The sequence below is a fragment of the Rattus norvegicus genome, chromosome 3 (assembly GCF_036323735.1).
Source record: "Rattus norvegicus strain BN/NHsdMcwi chromosome 3, GRCr8, whole genome shotgun sequence".
In the NCBI taxonomy this organism is placed as follows: domain Eukaryota; kingdom Metazoa; phylum Chordata; class Mammalia; order Rodentia; family Muridae; genus Rattus; species Rattus norvegicus.
Window position 1 is genome coordinate 48484566 of NC_086021.1, and position 17291 is coordinate 48501856.

General features: G+C 40.3%; 1 protein-coding gene across 5 annotated transcripts in view; it reads left to right on the forward strand.

Annotated features, from left to right (window-relative positions):
• Arhgap15 (Rho GTPase activating protein 15) overlaps positions 1-17291 on the forward strand; it is a 619269-nt gene that overhangs the window by 101621 nt on the left and 500357 nt on the right. For all 5 annotated transcript variants that reach the window (XM_063283268.1, XM_017591542.3, XM_017591541.3 and 2 more), the window contains exon 4: positions 10697-10758. In XM_063283268.1, coding sequence (XP_063139338.1) covers positions 10697-10758 — 62 coding nt within the window. The remainder of the gene's footprint in view (positions 1-10696; positions 10759-17291) is intronic.

The following is a 17291-nucleotide window of genomic DNA, read 5'->3' on the forward strand; positions in this document are numbered from 1 at the left end:
TAGCTTAGATAACCATTAGGATACAACCTGAGCTTACATAAACCATTAGGATAGTTTGAGATTGTCTTCTTAATTCATCTTCCTGATATTAAACTTATATTTTTATCAACTAACATGGTGAGCAGCCTTACCTTTTGCAGTTTCAATTTAAAAAGGAAGAAGAAACTGTGGTGCTTTGGAAAGTGACATTAAAAAGAAATAATAAAACAAAACAAAACATTCAATATTTTTAAGTAAATTATAGTTTGTCGTCTCTCTAAAGGGATTATTCCCCTCATCTCCACATACACGTAGGTACACATAGCCACTACTTCCCCCAACTTTTATAATTATCATCTATTTGCTTCCTGGTACTGATGTGGGCTCCCCTGCATCCTTTCTCTGAGTATACACTTAACTTTGTCTTCTGAGCACAAGAAACATCCAACATTTCCTCTATGACGTCTTTCGGATTCCTACTTTTATTTTAAAGGCAAACTCGCTATCAGTTATGTAAACTCCCATCTGGAGAGTAGACTGTCATGAAATGTAACAATGAAAGAACCATGAAGTTTTTCAAAGAGCAAATCTATACATTTTAAACTATCTATTACCCCCTATGAAGACATGCTCTAGAAGACGCAAAGTTTGCTTTAAGTCTGATTAACTTGAACTCTTCCTCTACCTGCAGAATCTTTCCTACAACTTGGGCTTGTTTGCTCACAACAAATCTTTTGTAGATAAACTTAAGTCATAAGTGTTACCTTTTCAAGCACGCGATCATTCTGTGGATTAGTTAATACTTGCGAGGGCTTTGAAGAGGAAACATATTGTGAAGATCTCTCCCGGTCGCCCAATCTCCTCCATGCCTCCGCACGGCGGCCCAGTCATCCACAGTGTTCTGTTGTCAGCATCTATAGGACACTCTGTCATGTCTGAAACAATGTCCCAAAAATAATTCAGAGCAATTATCTAAATTCCTTGAGTCGATATTATTATTTCTGTTTATATTTTAACATGAATTCTCATGTGTATTTATTTTCAAAACATTGGCTGTGATGTAAAAATCTCACTTCTTTTACCTCCTATTCACAGAATCCTTTTAAATATTTTTAAGAATTGTGAGACTGCATTTTTGGTTACAGCTTTTCAAATGATCCATTAGGTCCTCCCCATTTTGGAGTAAAATGTTATACTTTATAAAATGAAAACGGTCATTGCCGATGTCCAGTGAGTACATGTTTCCTTTGGGGAACCATGCACTATTTTTTTTTACAGTTCCCTTATAATAACGCTGATCGTGATCAACATGGGTAATTAAAAGAACAACACGTGTATTTTGACAGTTACTTTCGAAACATGCCTAATTGGAGTCTAAAAGTGCTCACAGTGGCCACAGTTCAAAAAGAAATACAGCATTAATGCCACACAGATGCATTATCACAGGGCTTCAGTGAAAGAAGCTCGAATCAGAGCAGAGAACTCTGATTGCTTAACGCGGCTATGAGGCAGTGGCTTTAAACATGAAACACCCAACACAAACCTCTAATATACTCTCTGCATTTGTTTCTTGATCTTCTATTAATATATCCCACATTAATACTGTGCATGAGACCCAATTAGTTCCAAGGCACTTTCCCCCTTAACCAAAGATTCAAGAAAAATCACCCTGATTATAGCATGTTAAATCTTTATCTTCTTTATTTTTATTGAAACATCGTAGGGCATGTCTGTGGATAACCTTGCAGGAGTCAAAAGCCCGCTGTGGGTTTTAGGGAATCATCTGCTTCCTCCTGAGCAGGGAGGATTTTGAGGGCAGAGCTCAGGAAGTTGTCCTGGCTCAGAGCAAATCAGTCATTTGCAGATAAACTTAAGTCACAGGTGTTACCTTTTCAAGAACGATAACATTCTGCGAAGTAATTAATACTTGCAGGGGCTTTGAAGATGAAATGTATTATGAAGATATTATACTTTCTTATTTTAAGGAAAAAAAGAGTAGTCACTTTGTGGGACTAATTCTATTGACTAGCTAAGGTTTCTTTAAGTTGGAAAAGACAAACAAAAACCTCTTTAATCTTTCAAAATGTCATTTTGCTAAGTTAGAGTTACGTTTGCCAAATATATCATCTCAATAATTAAGATAATAATAATGTATATGGTTGAATCATTTTATTATAAAAACCATTTCAAATTAAGTATTTCATTTCCTCGAGCAGGAGACTGCATATTCATTCATGTATTTGTCTAGGCCACAGCCATTTAGGAAGAGGGTTAGGCTATGGGAATCTAAAGAGAGATTAAACAAGTCATGGCTTTTCTTGGAGAAAGATCTATGGACAAGCAGACGCATCAAAGACCAGAGAAAGGCTTTGTTCTACACTAATGTCTGTGGGAGAGGAAAGACCTATCTTAGAGTCATGGGTCATCATACAAGTACTCTTTGAAAGTGTCATTTAAAATAAGATTTGCACGATAAGAAGAACCATGGAAGCCAGGTATGAAAATAGGAAGAAAAAGAAAATTCAAGAAAAGACAGCACATTCAGGTTATAGGTGGAACAGATTTACTTCAATTGTATTTGAAAAATTTCAAGAATGCAGGATGACCTAGGCATGGTGATACATGCCTATAATACAAACAGAAATACAGGCAGAAACAGGAAGTCTGCAAGTTCAAGGCCAGCCTTGAGTACATAGATGTATCCAGACCAGCAGTCAACCAGGATTACATATCCTGTGTATGAAAAAAATAAAAACAAACAAAAAATCCATACTGAGTAGAATATGATGGTCAAGGAAGGAGGGCCATGGTGCGTGAGCAGAGGGAGCACTACCTCAAGGGAAGATGCTTCAGGTGAGGAGAAGAATTGTAGAAGCCCTGGAACCAGAGTGCAGTTAAGCTTTGTCCCCCAGCCATGTCCCCCACTGATAATTCATCTAATTGTAAAGTAGAGCAAACCACGCAGAAGAACAACAACAAAGACGATTAGAATTGAACAACTCTCTTTCCACAGAGTAAAATTAGGTTACGACACAAACGAATTGTAATTGTAAGAGGCTAGGACAGTAAGGAAAAGGAAGACCATGCTCTGCAAACTTCATTGATGGTCAAAAAACAAGCAGCAGTGAAAGCAAAAGCCGTGAAACAGAAATTCCCGAGGGAACATATTGAACGTTGAATTCTAAGAAAAGCCTTCGGACGACTGAAGAAAGTTTTCCAGCTACAGAGAGACCCTTCCTAAACACATCTCCTAAGCAGAAACTGGATTTCTTGGTGGTGAATGAATGAGACATGATGGCTTCAGCACAAAAGGCTCCGAGTGAAAGTTCATGGGAGACCTTAAACACGAAAGGCTCTAATGTCATTTTCAAAATGATCTTTTGATGAGTTAGTGGGAAAGAAAGCAACAACACGTGGATAGCATTTCCCTTGAAATACACAGTGGTTTAATAAGGGGTGCGGTGCCAGGAGCTTGGTCAAACATAGCATGGGCTTCACCAAACCCAGTGTTTAGATAAACAGTTGAGGAACCCTAGAGTGAGACATGATCCCACACACTCCTAAGACAAGGAGGAGAGGGTGTGTGCATGAAGGCACACTCCACACATGAATTAAAGAGTACAAAGGATCTGTGACAGTAAGAATCACTAAAGCCAGATCAGTCTCTCAAGAGTTTCGGCGGTTTGTTTTCTTTTTCTTTTTTTAATTTTATTAGATATATTTCTTTACTTATATTTCAAACGTTAGTCCCCTTCCCGGTTTCCTGTCCACAAGCCACCATTCCCTTCTCTCTACCTCCCCCATACAGGTGTTCCCCCATCCATCCCCCTTATGTGCCCCTCCATATTCCCCATGCACTGGGGGTCCAACCTTGGTTGGACCAAGGGCTTCCCCTTCCACTGGTGCCCCAACAAGGCTATTCTCTGATACATATGAGGTTGGAGCCCTGGGTCAGTCCATGTATATATAGTCTTTCCTTTCAGGAGTGGTTTAGTCCCTGGAAGCTCTGGTTTGTTGGCATTGTTGTTCTTATGGGGTTGCAAGCTTTTAACACTTCCTCTAATTCCTCCCAAGGGAGTCCTATTCTCAGTTCGGTGGTTTGCTGCTAGCATTGACCTCTATATTGGACAAGCTCTGGAAGTGTCTGTCTTTCAGGAGAGATCTATATCCAGTCCCTTTCAGCATGCATTTTTTAACTTCATCAATCTTATCTAGTTTTGGTGGCTGTATATATATGGGCCATATGTGGATCAGGCCCTGAATGGCCATTCCTTGAGTTGCTGCTCTAAACTTTGCTTCCATACCACCTCCTACGGATTTTTCCCCCTTTTTAAGAAGGAGTGAGAGCATCCACATTTTGGTCATCCTTCTTCTTGAGCTTCCTGTGGTCTGTGGATTGAGTCTTGGGTAAATTGAGCTTTTTGGCTAATATCCACTTATCAGTGAGTGCATACCAAGTGTGTTTGTCTGTGATTGAGTAACCTCACTCAGGATGATATTTTCTAGTTCATTCCATTTGCCTATGAATTTTATGAAGTCATTGTTTTTGATAGCTGAGTAGTACTCCATTGTGTAGATGTATCATATTTTTTAAATCCATTCCTCTGTTGAAGGAAATCTGGGTTCTTTCCAGCTTCTGGATACTATAAATAAGGCTGCTATGAATATAGTGGAGCATGTGCCTTTGTTGTATGTTGGAGCATCTTTTGGGTATATGCCCAAGAGAGGTATAGCTGGATCCTCAGGCAGTTCAATGTCCAATTTTCTGAGGAACCTCCAGACTGATTTCCAGAATGGTTTTACCAGTCTGCAATCCCACCAACAATGGAGGAGTGTTCCTCTTTCTTCACATCCTCGCCAGCATCTGCTGTCACCTGAGTTTTTTATCTTAGCCATTCTGACTGGTGTGTGGTGGAATCTCAGGGTTGTTTTGATTTGCATTTCCCTGATGACTAAGGATGTTGAACATTTCTTTAGGTGCCTTTTGGCCATTTGATAATCCTCAGCTGAGAATGTTTTGTTTAGCTCTGTATCCCATTTTTTAATAGGGTTATTTGGCTCTCTGGAGTCTAACTTCTTGAGCTCTTTGTGTATTTCGGATATTAGCCCTCTATCAGATGTAGGATTGGTAAAGATCTTTTCCCAATCTGTTGGTAGCCGTTTGTTTTCATTTTGGCTGTTTGGGTGCTTGTCTCTTGTTTCCTTGCTTTTGTTTCTTTGAGGCAAGCTCCCTGAGTGTTGTTGGAAAAGATTGAGAAAGACGTCCCATTGTTGACTAGGATGCCATGGAACTGTTTCTCTGCAGTTCGCTCAGTCGTTGACCTTTGTCCTCCGCACAAAGGCACTTCTCTGCTGAGAAAGTAGAGCTTCAATTATCTCCACATGTGAAAAAATATGTACTCAGAAGGCATTTACCTATTTAACAAAATACTCCTGTGGTGTTTTGTATGAGAATGGCTACCTAGGGTGAGATATTTGAACACTTGGCTTTAGTTGATGGTGCTGTTTGGGAAGATGGTCCAATCTTGGAGACAGGTGTTATGTTTGTTCTTTCTGCTTTGTGTTTGTTATTGAAGATTTTTACTTTCCACTGTAGCCACCCGTTGCCACGCCTCCATACCATTATTGCCTCTACTTCTAGAATCATTAACCAAACTTTTTTTCCATAAATTGCCTTGGTCATAGTATTTTATCACAAGAACAAAGAAGGTTCTTGACCAAGTTTATAGAAGAGATATGAGCTTACTCCTATGGAGCAAACTGTAAATCCAATGAGAGAAACAAACAAAACCAAAAACAATACAGGAAAATAGGTGGAAATATTGTAAAAGCTAGAAATAATGGGTAGCTTTAAGGAAGCAGGGTTTTCCAGATAATACAGGTCTGATGCACGTACACACTCACAAAAACTCTGACACAAGTTCACACATACAAGATCTGCACAAGTTAAAACCATTAAAATCTCAACCCAGAGGCAGAGAAGTGGGCACAATATTAACCAAAGGAACTATTTGCAGTTGATAACTGTCCAGAAAGGGAAAGTTAGTTTCTGTCCATGAAGTGACTGTGTGATATCAGCCACACTCCATGACAGGCTTCATGGTGAAGTGTAGGTGTCCAGCACAAAAACATGTCTTAATGTTTTTGCTTACTTTTGGTGTGTGTGTGTGTGTGTGTGTGTGTGTGTGTGTGTGTGTGTGTGTGTGAGAGAGAGAGATATTTGTGTGTGTGAGTGTATGTAGATTTTGTATGTGTTTGTGAATGTGAGTATATGACTCTTAGCTTGCTTGTAGTTAATGATTTAAAAACACAAAAACATCAACAATAACAAATATAAAAATCAAGCAATAACAAAAATTTAAAAATCAATAATAACAAAACAAACAAAAACCTGAGAAAATATTATTTATGTCACATTTACAAAGGGCCAGGTGTGAGATTGTAGGCCCTCGGAGGCAGCAAGAATATGTAGTAGAGGCATTATTCGTTGCATAGAGGTCAAGAAGAATCAGAGCAGGAACAAGAGGGAGGCAAGTAAAAGAGAATCTCCAAGAACTTCTCTAGCCCCTCTCACCACTATTCTTCCTGTCCCCTATTCTCTCCCTCCCTGTCTTTTGTCTTTTCTTGCTCCCTGCTATTGCCCTACTTCCTTAAGCCAGGCAGTGCCTTTCACTGTCCCAGCACTTCCCAATAGTGTATTAAAATCTGAATTGATGCTTTAATGGCATAAAAATGCCTGCAGAGTCACGCCCAGAGGTGTGCTTGAGTATCCTCACACTCATTCCTCAATCCAACTCAAGTTAACCACCAGGATTAGCATCAGGAGGTAAATTGAGAACAATGTCAATAGAAAGAAAGTACACGGGGTTGGGGATTTAGCTCAGTGGTAGAGCACTTGCCTAGCAAGCGCAAGGCCCTGGGTTCGGTCCCCAGCTCCAGAAAAAAAAGAAAAGAAAAAAAAAAAAAGAAAGCACACACAGAGGAAAGGACAAAAATGTCTCTTTCTGGGAATAGGAGAAAAGTGAAAGGCAATTACTGAAGGGAAGAGGAACATTGGGGCGTATAAAAATGATGTGAGAAGACGTGTCTTCATTTGACGTGTCTTAATAGAAGTCAACAAATGGAAATAGCAGCAAAGCACTGTGAGCTATGAAAACCTTAGCACTCACTTTCCTATGAAATAGGAATGCCAGGTCTGTTTGAAAACCTCAGTGGTTCAGGGTCGTGGTTATAGTAACCTCCCTTAGAAGATGGGTCAGCCATACGCATGATTCACAGAGTGAGTCCTCTTTCAGAAGGACAATCCGAGTTTCAGATGAAGGCTTGTCCCAGATTTATTTGATAAAGAATAAATCCTAACTGCCAATAACATCAGCGTTTATAGGACACAGTGCTGCTTCCTTGAAGAGTACAAAGGGGGAGGGGCATATTCTGACTCTTACTACTTAAGGCACTGACTTTATCAGATGACCTACAAAGCTAAATATGGCTTGTCGACAAGAACAGACGAAGAACCCAGGAAGAGAGAATAAAAATTTCAACACGTCAGCGGAGCAAATATTATAAAGTGAAAGAGCTATGCGGCCGAAAGCCAAATTGTCAACAAAATTGGGTGAACGTTTCAATCAAGTTTATTTCGTTTTATTTTAACAAAACTGTCCAGTGGACCCCTATAGATCTATGAAACCTATTGTGGGCATCGTATCTGCTAACATGAGACATTCACATTGAAAAAAAAAATAAGCTGCAACGTCTGTATGAGAGATGATAGGCTCATGTTTGTTACACTTGGGACCATTAGTCAAAAGTTTTCTTCTCTTCGGCCTGTCTGTATGTCCAACCTTGGTTTATAAACAGGTACTGTCTCGAAATCCCAGTGCCATTCATTCTCCTTAGCTGCGTCTCAGCACACAGGATGCTACGGAAGCACTTCCTCAGTGCTGGCAGACTGGCTGGCATCCAGCCTGGACAAACTGCTGATCTTTCCTGCCACACAATGTTAAATAGGGATTCTAGCCGACATTGAAGAAATAGCTCCCAAAGCCACATTTAGCATCCAAAGACTGGCTGATATTTCTTTATCCATGGTTCGGTTGCTTCTATTCCTTTAATGAATTTCAGTTTGCCCTACAATCTGCCATGGGAGGAATCTAAACTTAAATTTAAAGCATATATATATATATATATATATATATATATATATATATATATATCTGTGTAAATGAGTGAAGACTAGACAACCTGATGTTCGAGCTATAAACTGACATTTACAGACCACGGGACTAAGAATACAATGAACAAGGTACCACATATAAACGCAGATGTCCAATACATAGCAATCTTCTGTTTACATGGACACCTCCTCCCACCCAGCCAAAGCCTCTCAGAATGGCTGCTTCCCTGCTGTGTAGAATGCTGGGAAAGTCAGGTGTGTGCTGGCAATCCCTTAAATATTCCCATCACTAAGCTTACCTTTGGGATGCCTTTCTTGTCAGCATGGCACCCAAATATAGCTTGTTTAGACTGTTCAGTGCAAGCGTTGAATCAGTTCCCTACAAAGAAGGGATGTCTTGATGTGGGCCCCTAGGGGTTAAGCTGGAGTAAGACCAGACCTGTCTTGTTAATCTTTCAACTCTTGTGCATGCATAGTGACTGATATTTGAGAGAATGGAGTGCGATTAATTGAAAATGTGCTGAGGGAACGTACGTGTGCAACAATAATGGAAGAGAAACAAGGTGGAGAGAGAACAACTGATCCCAGAAGTAGGCCCATGTATGAAATAGAGAGAGAGATGGAGAAGGGGGGAGGGGAGGGGGAGGGGAAGGGGGTGGAGAGAGAGAGTTAAGACATGGGCGTAAAGCCCAAGCACACTCGTGTCACACATTTAGACTGTAAGCATGTATACACACCACAGGCTTAGATCAATGCAACTGTTTACGGTGGTACTAAGAGAATTAAAAGCAGAAAAGACTGCAAAGTTACAGTTTCAGGGGCTTCTATGGCCCAGAAAACATGCTGGAATTTAGAGGGTAACAAAATTCTCTGGTACCTAAGAGAGGGACAGTATACACAGATTAAGGAGGTGGGCACAGCACACAGAGAGACGCAACTAAGCGTAACACTGTGTAATAACACAACGCACACCACAGTTCTAAAGGTCAGCCTCAAAGGGGAGACTTGTGGCGAACATACTGAAGGAAGAAACATCTTATTAACCTATGTGGAAAAGAAATATTTTTGCCACCATCCGTTGTCCTTCTCCTAATAATTTCCTACAGTTAATTTATTACAAACTCACTTAGCAAATGTAATGTGAAAGATAAGTACTTTCAGACGCATTAGGAATAGAAAAATATAGGAGCCAAGGAAAGATAACATCGGCATCTTCTTTAGCAGAGCAAATCTTACAAGGGCAACTCTTTACATTGGAACCATGTTAGTCTCTGGGACAACTCACTACTCCATAGTGCCTTTTCCTCTTACCCAAGAAGAGTTTTGACTTTTACAACTTTCTGTAAAAAGTTTAACTATCATTCGCTTATCCATTCATGTGTATATTTGTTCATACAATCCAATACGGTGACTCTGGGTTCCCACAGCACGTGAAAGGGACAATCCTTTGTCTTCAGTGGGCTTAGAGCATAGGTGTAGTAAGCAATCCAAGCCATTATGTCATCTGACGGTGCGGGCAGAGTGATAAGGAAACAATGAAGTGGAATTTGGGAGTTGGGGAGCCTCAAAGACAATCCAACAAACAACAGAAAGAACATCGGACAAAGCCATATGGCTTGGATTTAAAAGAGGTTAAAATTGTGTTTGCCATATATAGGGCTTTTCAAGATGAAGACATAATGCATGGAATATTATGCCCAGAGATTTTGAGCACACTGGTGGCACTGGGGAAATATGTCCCTCAGCTGTTAGACATGGATGGAACATGAGGAAAGTGTTACTCCTGTAAGGTAGCACAGGCCAAGAACTGGAAGAGGGTGACCAGGAAGTCAGGAGGGCACAAATAGACCAGCATTAAACTGAAACCACCATATTGACTTCGCTGGGAAGCAACATACTATGATCTGCATTTGTATGTATTTTGGCTGGGACTTATTGAACACCTCTGTTGTGTTATAGTAAATCGTTCCATACCGTTTAGGGAGTGTGCAAGTCTGTGAGGATGAAAGCCAACAGTACAATCGGGCAAAGGAAAGCAGTTATACAGCTTAGACCCCAACCAGAGAATGGCTACTTTGTCTCTGGCTAACTGGGCAAAAATGTTACCATTGTAATGTCTTCCCATGATTCATCAGGCTCGCTTCTTGTTCCGTTTCCTTTTTCCTGACCTCGGCAGGTGTATGGGGAGGTACAAAGGAAGAGCTTTCCTGGTAGGATTTCGGAAAGGTTTGCATTTCTCTTTGTTTTATCCTTGAAGTCAATATTTTAAGGAAGTGACTCCCAGAAACGTAAAGGGGAGAAAATGGTGCTGTATCACTATCAAACGATCCATTCATATACATCCTTACAATCTATCGTTTGATATGTAAAGCTTGTAAAGACTTAGATCTCGTGTGCGCTTCCCATAGTCTTGTATGCATTATTAATGAAGCTCTGTGACTGGAAGCTTCCATCATTGGGATGACTTGCTTAGAAACTTGGGTTCATTCATACCGAAATGCATAAGAGTTTGTCACCGTTTTAACATACACGTTTTTCTTGCAGATGGTCGAAAAAGAAGGGTATCTTCAAAAAGCCAAAATTGCAGATGGAGGAAAGAAACTAAGGTAATGAAAGTTCTTCAACTCTCTGTTACATAACTACACAGTCTCCCACTTCCTCAGCTTGTGTCAGTGCTTTTGTCTGAGAAGCAAGGCCATCCAGACCTAACTAGAACAGTCCCTTCTGTTACCATTGTTGACACCCTTATTGGTAAAATAATTATACTTCTCAAAGAAAGACATTGCATTCTATAGCGTTGCCCAGAATGTAAAAGTGGCTGACGTCTCGTCTTCTTAGGACTAGAAATCTTTAAAACATAAAAAGGGAAACATGATTTCTGGATTAACAGATTGGGTTGTTGAATGAATTCATTTGCAGCATGTAAAGATCTCTATGCAATAGCCTGGGAAGGTTTTTTTTTTTTTTTTTTTTTTTTTTTAAGGATGGAAGATTTGAACCATATTTGTAGTTCAAAATAAAATCATTTAGAATAAAAGAAAAGAAAAAGAAAATCATGAACAGAGTATAGTGAGGGAAATTTTAAGATGATAAAAAAAGAAAAACCCTCCCTAGGGTGAGGGGCAGGAACAACAGAGATGTTCAAGAAAAAAAGGACAAGTTGACAAGTTTGGTCAAGAAAGATACTAGCTATGTTGTTTGTATGAGGAGGGATTTAAAATAGTCATGTTTATTTTAGAAATGTCGCTAATACTTGCATCAAGTATTTTCTAAATTTAGCTTTATAGTAATTACACAAAAAATTAAGGTGTGTGAAAGTACTCAAAGTAAAAATAACATTTCTTCATGAGTGTCCTACTATTATAATATAAATATTATATTACTAGAATATATAAATATTCTAATCAGCTACACAATGGAACTATATTTAATTGAATTATATAATATGTTACTAGAAAGATGTCCTGGCTCACATTAGAGAATAAAATATCCTTTGGCTTGATGGCTATCATGAATAGTGTCTATATTTACTTCAAAGAAGTAAAATAGAAGTAGCACTCACAATTCTGGTGCTTACACCAGAATCTATCTAATAATATCTAATATTAAACAGGAAAAGGGCTAGATTCTTCCCAAAGACTGTTTCTTGTAAGCAGCATAGCAACCAACCTCCCTCAAGGGGTCCAGAGGGAGATAAGATCAAGTCCACAGCAGCTTTAGGCCTGGCCTTCTCTGTCTCCAGAGAACCCTCAGTCAAGCTTTAACAGAGCAACAGGTGGGCATAATTGACAGAGCCGCTCAGCCTACTTGCCCTTCCTTTCAACACACCACATGCCACGGTCGTCAGCTCAGGCATGTGGAGGGTGCAGTAGTACCATGGTCAAGATGAGTAAACCAAGACGCTTTCTTACCTGACCAACCCATGAGCTCCCACCCCAACCCCATTCAAGACACCCCAGCTGAGTCCATTCCTCATTGGGTTTGGGATGGCCAGATATGACAGCATTGACCAGTGTCACCCTCCAGCTTCACAGAAAACAGGAAGGCCATGAAAACAAGGTGACAGTCCTCTGTGGTGGCTGTCGGACACCCTCCATCTGTATTCTATTAGCCAACCTGGAGGGAGGGATCTAAAGCATGCTGAGAGCCATTTTTCCTTCCTACTCTCAGGAACACAATGCAGCGTTTCAGTGTATGCACCACTGTGTGGTTTTTTTTGTTTGCATAAAAACATACTGAACTTGTGTACACTGTCTTGATTGAAGCTTAAATTCATAGGGGCTTATGCATTGGTCTGTATTCTATGTTATTGGTTTCTCATTCAGTTTGCATGCCATACATTCTTCAGAATATTTTATTTAAAGTTCTGTAAATTTTAGTTCTTGCTCTATAATTCTCAGGTGCAGTGAATTGAATTGATGCTATCCTTCAGGTGGAGCCCTGCGATATTATCATTGTGGGCAAGACCCCTGGGTGGTTTTATTTATATTCTCTTCTACTTTGAATTTCAATCTTCTGTGTAAATATGCTCTGATGGGAATATCAATCTCTTGTGTATACGTGCTCTAATTAGTCTTCAAATCCCCTATCCGGACATTTCTTTTTATGTATGGTATTCAAAACAAATCAACAAAATAATTATTTGTAATAATGCGAGTATTAATGTATTCTAGATTGCATAAACAGTTTTGTATTCAAAAGCTCAGGTTTCTTGCTATGTCCATTCAATACTAATAAACAGATATGTGTTGTGGTGCCATAGTCAAAGACCATGTTCTTCCAGGGGTTGCCCCCTTGATACTATGTATCTGTACCAACTTTTATTTTCTCAAGTCTCCTAGGCACAAACTCCTCTAAGTTATCTCTAACTCTTCCAAAACCTAAAACGTTGCAAGAAATCACACACAGTTGTTTCTTCGGAACCTGTTAGAAGTGTTCCCTGGGAAATGTACTCACCAGTTAAGATCGCTCGAGCATCTTCTATGTTCCACTGCCGTGCTCTCTTGAATGACTGCAGCACCTCGCACAATTACTCTGCATTGCCAAAGGGATTCCTTTTCTCTACAATCCCACCTTGCAGTATGCTTCTATATTGTCAAGTGTCTGGCCACAGTGTACTCCCCTAATGCTTCTTCCTTCCCATTTGACTGACTGCTATTGCAGTTGGATGTAACTCTCATTATTCATCTGGAGTCACTCAAATTCTGCCTCTCAAGAAATGCATACTCATGAGCTTTTACTGAGTGTGTTTTCTTCTTATTGTTTGAGAGAATGCATACTATATTACAATCTATTATAGATAATTGTTAGTTTTGGGCATTACAAATATCTCCCCTAAATTTCTGGAGTTTGTTATGACACGTACTATAGATACATTCAAGCTGAACATGTTAAATGTAGTAGTCACCATTTTGCTATCCTGACCTGTTCATGTGCTACTGTATGGCAAATGATTTCAACCTTCCTTTTTATTTAATTTTTAATTTGAGTCAAGTTTTATGCTAAAGGTATTATGACTATAGTACACAGCATAATTATTGACATTTAAAAATATTTTCTCCAGTTTAATTCTAAGGCTAGATGACCCTTTCAAATTGCTTGGCTGCTAAAAGTGTTAGAAGCTGGGGAAATAATGCAACAGGTAACATTGTTTCCTGCAGTAGGGCCTGAGTTCCCATACCTAAGTCCCACGGGAAAAGGGCTTGCAGAATTAGAGACAGATGTGTATGAGGAGCTCACTCCCCCTCAGCCACGCTACAACAAAATAGGGTGCTATAGAAGACAATTACCAACTACCACCCTCTTCTGACCTCGATACCAGTGCTCACAGGAGTAAGTAATAAACACACACACACACACACACACACACACACACACACACACACACACACACAAATGCATGCACATGTTACACCACACACACGAGTATAAGCACACTGATGTGCCCCGACCTGTACCCACACATTAAAGTAAAGAACCTTGCTAATCTTACTATATATTGCCATTGCTTGCCCAAAGTCTATATTTTTATCAGCAACCAAAGGGTCAGTTTGGTCATAGCCCTGAAAAATTATGGCAATTTTTTCCCATGGAAAACTTAATAATTATTAAATGATGTCACCTAGTTAGCATAATTTGTATTGCTTGGGTGAGATTTGTCTGTGGACTGTTTCCCATTTATCAGGAATCTTATATCATTTTAATAAAATTTAATGAGCTAATGAGCGGTATTAATAAATGATTATCCTGTCAAGCACAGGGTTGATTGTGATAGCAGTGATACTGAAGTCACATTAGGTTATGTGCTTCACGGTCATTTCCTGTTTCTCAAATGGAAAAACCATTGTCTTAACTGCTCCTTCCTCCAGAGTCTTATGGATGTAGTTACATAGCATCTAACCCTGGCCTGCTTGAAACAGAAATGTTTGCTTCTTCCTCTTCCTCTTCTTATTAACATTATTAATCATTTTATTCTTTTACATTTCAAATGATATCCCCCTTCCTGGTTACCCCTCCTCAAACCCCCCAATCCATTTCCTTTCTCCTTCCTCCCCTTTCCCTCTATGAGAGTGCTCCTCTACCCACTCACCCTCTCCCGCCTCCGGCATCCCCTAGGGCATCAAGCATCCACAGGACCAAGGGCCTCCCTTCCCATTGATGTCAGATAAGGCCATCCTCTGTTACATATGTACCTAGAGTCATGGATCCCTCCATGTATACTCTTTGGTTGGTGGTTTAGTCCCTGGGAGCTCTGTGTGGTCCGGTTAGTTGATATTGTTCTTCCTATGAGGCTGCAATCCCCTTCAGCTCCTTCAGTCCTTACTCTCACTCTTCCATTGGGGTCCCCAGGCTCAGTCTGATGGTTGGCTGTGAGTTTATGTGTCTGTATTGATCAGGTGCTGGTAGAACCTCTCAGGGAACCAGGTTCCTATCAGCAAGGGCGTCTTGGCCTCAGCAATAGTATCTGGGTTTGGTGTCTGCAGATGAGATGGATCCCTAGGTGGGGCGGTCTCTGGATGTCCTTTCCTTAAGTCTCTGTTCCATTTTTGTCCCTTTCCTCTTTTGGACAGGGACATTTCTAGCTTAAATTTTTTTTGAGATGAGTGGTGGCCCCATCCTTCCACGGGGGCTGTGCCTATCTACTGGAGGTGTTTTTTTCAGGTTCTATCTCCCCTTTGTTGGATATTTCAGCCAGTCATCCTGTTTGTTCCTGGGAGCCTCTAGTTTCCCTGATATTTGGGACTTTCTAGTGGGAGGCCAAGAAGCAAGGGCTGTTCTTTTGTTATTTGCCACCCTTGATCCCAAGAGCTTCAACTGCAATTTAATAAACATCATGTTTGGGACTTCGGCAAAGTTTTCGCACTATCAAGCCATGCTATGCCATCTACATCTGACATTGCTCCTTATTTTGATCTTGTCTTTCCTACCTTATTTATTTGTGTCGGTTTCTGTCATTCGCTGTATTTTTCCGTAAGGAAAAAAAAAGTATTACTCATGTGACTAGGAGAAGGTGGCAGGAGAGAGAAGTTGTTGGCTTAATCTTACATTCATAAAGGGCCCCAAACTTAGCCTTATTTTGAAATGAGGTTATACACATTTCCCTTGTGATATACTGACAGGCTTAAAAGCAGAATTCACTCAGCATTCAACTTTAATTTTTAATTATGAACCTTGAAATTATGCCTCAGCTTTTCTGATGAATCTCGGGAACCTTTTTATTTGGGGAATTTCATACTCAAAGCTGTAAGGAGCCCTGGATTCCCTGAAGCCCCGTGATGACTTAGTAATAGTTTTTTTGGGGGGGGGGTGGTTGTTCGATTGTTATGTTTTGTTTTTCTAGTTCTTAGAGCTTCATTTTACAAAAGCGCCTGCCCATGTGCTTCTGCCAGTTCATCATGTCACATGTTTTGGCGTGTGCATCCTTCCTTTGTGGGTCCCTCTGTGACTCTGTACATCTCCTCACATTATCATCTCACTTTGCTCTCCCCTTCCGAAGGCCATGGAAATTGTGTGAATATGGATGGAAAATGAGCATGAAAACAAACGTGAAAATGGTTGCAGTTGTCACGTTTACTAGTGCCTGCACTCCTCACAGGCTCAGGGCGCTTAGACTGTCATTGTGTGTGCCTGTGTGCATCTGTGTGCTGATACCGTCATCAACTTCTTCCTTTCTTTCCTTCTCTCTCTCTCTCTTTCTTTCTCTTCCTTTCTCTCTTTCTTTCTCTCTCTCTTTCTTTCTTTCTTCCTTCCTTTCTCTTCCTTTCTCTCCCTTTCTTTCTCCTTCGCTCTCTCTTTCTTTCTTTCTTTTTTTCTGAAGATATACTAAAGTGCTCTTCAATGTGAACTTAATAACTTCCTAACCTACATGTTTTCTTTCAGCTTGAATTGTATGTATCCTCTGTGCAAAGAATGGAAGGAAAAAAGGAAGGAAAGAAGGAAGAAAGGAAGGTTTAAACTGTTCTCAATGTCATTGACACTTTTTGCTTAGCATGCCAATAAATCAACACAAAACTTATTTCTGTCTGTCTCTCTTTGTCTCTGTCTCTGTGTCTCTGTGGCTCTGTGTCTCTGTCTCTGCCTCTCCCTGTCTCTCTCTGTCTTTCTCTTTCTCCCTCCCTCCCTCCCTCCCTCCCTCCTTTCTTCTTTTTGCAACACTAAAGGAAATGTGTATTTTACACCTACTGTCTCATTGGTTCACCTTTTTAGTACATTACAGAAGCTTAAAATATGAGAGAGGAGACAGAAGTTCTCAAAGCTGCTTGGTCTAAGAGTCTACAGGGTATTATGGTAAATTATTCAGAGGCATTTGAATAAATTACCAGCCCAGAATCAAATCAACTCCACAGTAAGGAAACCAGGTAACCGAGGTAGGTGACACCAAGAGAACCAGGAGTTGATGAGGTCATCTTAACAATCAGTGCCTCTGGATTTGCTGGCTTCTCATGTATATGTAAAGAACATGGGGCAGAGGGCAAGATACAAAGTTGTGGCATGAAGAGGAAATAGCATGTCGGAGGCCCTAGACCCTTAGGAAGCTGATGACAGTTTCAAGGGTCATTTCCATCCTCCAGTCAAGCAGGTTCATGCTGCTGTTATTCTGTGCTGCCATCCGGTGTCCATTTGGTAGAATGTCAAGCTG